Here is a 2,276-nt window from a genome sequence, read left to right on the forward strand (position 1 = left end):
GGTGCCGAACTATATACATGTCTGACGAAGCGCACAATCGACCAGACTACTGGATACCCGTTCCTGCGCAGCATCAATGTCTCAGTCTCCTGTTCGCTACGCTCGATGCAGGATCCACACGAGACAGGTCAGCTATTCCAGCGTGTGCTTCAAATGGCTCCGAAAGCCACGCACATCAGGTTCCCTGAAAGCCCGCTCAATGCATCGCATATTCTAACCAAGACCAACAATCTCAGCCATCTTCAGCGCTGTGACTGCCCTGAGCTGCGTCTCGCTCCAACTGAACTATTACAGCTGGCTGAACGCTGTCCGGGCTTGCGCTCTGCCACATTCACACTGGTGCCTGAACCTGAAGCTCCTGATTTCAACTTTGAGACACAAGCCCTCACACGCTCCCGCATACACAAGCTTCAAATGTATGTACAGGACACCCACCCTGACAGCCTACACCACTTTGGTCGCTACTTCCTATGGTTCCGCCGCCTGATTCCTTCACTCAAACGAGCATCAATGTCGACCCTTGACGAAGCCGATGCTCAGAGAATTGCGGAAGGATTTGAGGAGGCCATTGGCCAGCCTGGAGGCAGTGACTACAAGTATGTCAAGGGACTTCACGTCGGCATCGGGATAAACCTGTTCTAAGTGATAATGTGACATACTTGCCTACACATTTCAAGCAAATAAGTCGAATGTCCACTTATCGTAAAAGACTGCTTGGCCGTTTTGCAGTTCCCTTACATTGAATCTATGTTGTGAACTACATGCTCGTAATTAGATGCACCACCAGTTCCTCCTGCTCGGTGGATTGGCTCAGCCCCATGCCTGCCCAGCAGCAACTGGCTCTCACTGAGGCAAGCTTGCATCGCAAGCGCACGACAGCTAGCATTAATAATCGGAAGGACGGGGTTTGGGAGAGCCGAAATATGCAGGGCTGAATGGATGGGTGACGAAAAGATGATAGCACAGGAGGGGCCTTGTGTGTGTGGGTCATAAATGTAAAGCGTGGGCAAATGCGGACGGATGCAATGCAAGGCGCTGCGGGTGTGGAAATGAGCAGCGGTGCACAGAAAGAGAAGTACCCGCTGGGAGCCAAACTGATCCACTGAATGGGAAGGAAAAGGGGTGTGTCTAATGGCAAGCATGTGGTTGGCGCCACAGAAAGCATATACAACAAATTGTATCTGAAGGTATAGCTCCTGAGAGTACTTTATGAGTATATTTGTTATATACAGCGCCAGCTTTGTACACAACATCACAGGCAAATATTTCTCATAGCATGTTGCATATGTGGTATCTGGTTGTTCTATCCACTTAGTCGCTGGCAATCTACATGTCACCTTGATGCACAGTCTCATGGTCGCTGTACTGGCTTACGAATTATATAGTTGGTCAAGTGCTGGTAGACTACAAACTACCTGGTAGTTTTATCTACCAGCTAAATCTAACGTGCATTCAGGGTAAAAATCAATCTTCATCCGTGGTGCTGTATACACGGCTGACGCTGGATGCAGCAAGTCTAGGTTGGAATACTCTGAAATGTACCTACCAAAAACAATTGAATACATATTACCAGAGTTTTAGTAACTTAGTGCAGAGACAGGGATCAATGAGCATAGTTACTCGACTAGTTCAAATAGAAGCCAGCAGAGAAGAAAATGCGGAGGAGCAAAGATGATTAGCCGAGTGTGTCGTGTACCTGCTGTATTCCGCTCCAGTCGCCTTCTGGCAGTGTCAAAGCAGTCATAGTCATTGCGGTATTTGTTGAATAATAGCAGATAGCTTGGTTACCATTCGGAGTGCAAGGTGAGTTGGTCCAATACTACAACCAACTGGGAATGTGTCAGTCCCGGTACACTTTTTTGATACATAACTCGTCAAACCACTCAAAATCTTCTCTGTTCTTTTTTGTTTCTTTGACCGGGATTTCCACCTGTCATTTCCTCACGCATATAGTACTAGTTTTCGTCAGTACATTATCTACTTCAATTCCTTTTACTTTGCTCTACGTGCCAGTTTACTTCAATCCATTCCATGCAATCCATTGGTGGCATCGAATACAATTGACCAGCATCAAAGCGATATCTGCTCCTTGATCAAATTCGAGCTGTGGCAATACACAGACCTGAGATCCTGTAAGCCTAATGGTGGATGATTCCACAATCAACCTTCAGTTTACAGATGCCAGCTAGCCTAATGTGCAAAAGCAATTGCTAATCATGACATAGCGCACATTAGTGCCAAGAGAGACAAAATATATTCCTGCTACTGTTTTAGTA

The 2,276-nt window shown here is 46.7% G+C and overlaps 1 protein-coding gene across 1 annotated transcript; it reads right to left on the reverse strand.

Moving 5' to 3' along the window:
• Nucleotides 1–688: 688 nt before the first annotated feature.
• Nucleotides 689–1,321, reverse strand: DL89DRAFT_34311 (uncharacterized protein). Its single transcript, XM_040891563.1, has one exon. It carries the CDS (start codon nucleotides 1,251–1,253, stop codon nucleotides 735–737), a length of 519 nt encoding a protein of 172 aa, XP_040739233.1. The 5' UTR covers nucleotides 1,254–1,321; the 3' UTR covers nucleotides 689–734.
• Between the last annotated feature and the right edge of the window lie 955 nt (nucleotides 1,322–2,276).

Source organism: Linderina pennispora (assembly GCF_002104995.1).
Source record: "Linderina pennispora strain ATCC 12442 chromosome Unknown DL89scaffold_103, whole genome shotgun sequence".
In the NCBI taxonomy this organism is placed as follows: domain Eukaryota; kingdom Fungi; phylum Kickxellomycota; class Kickxellomycetes; order Kickxellales; family Kickxellaceae; genus Linderina; species Linderina pennispora.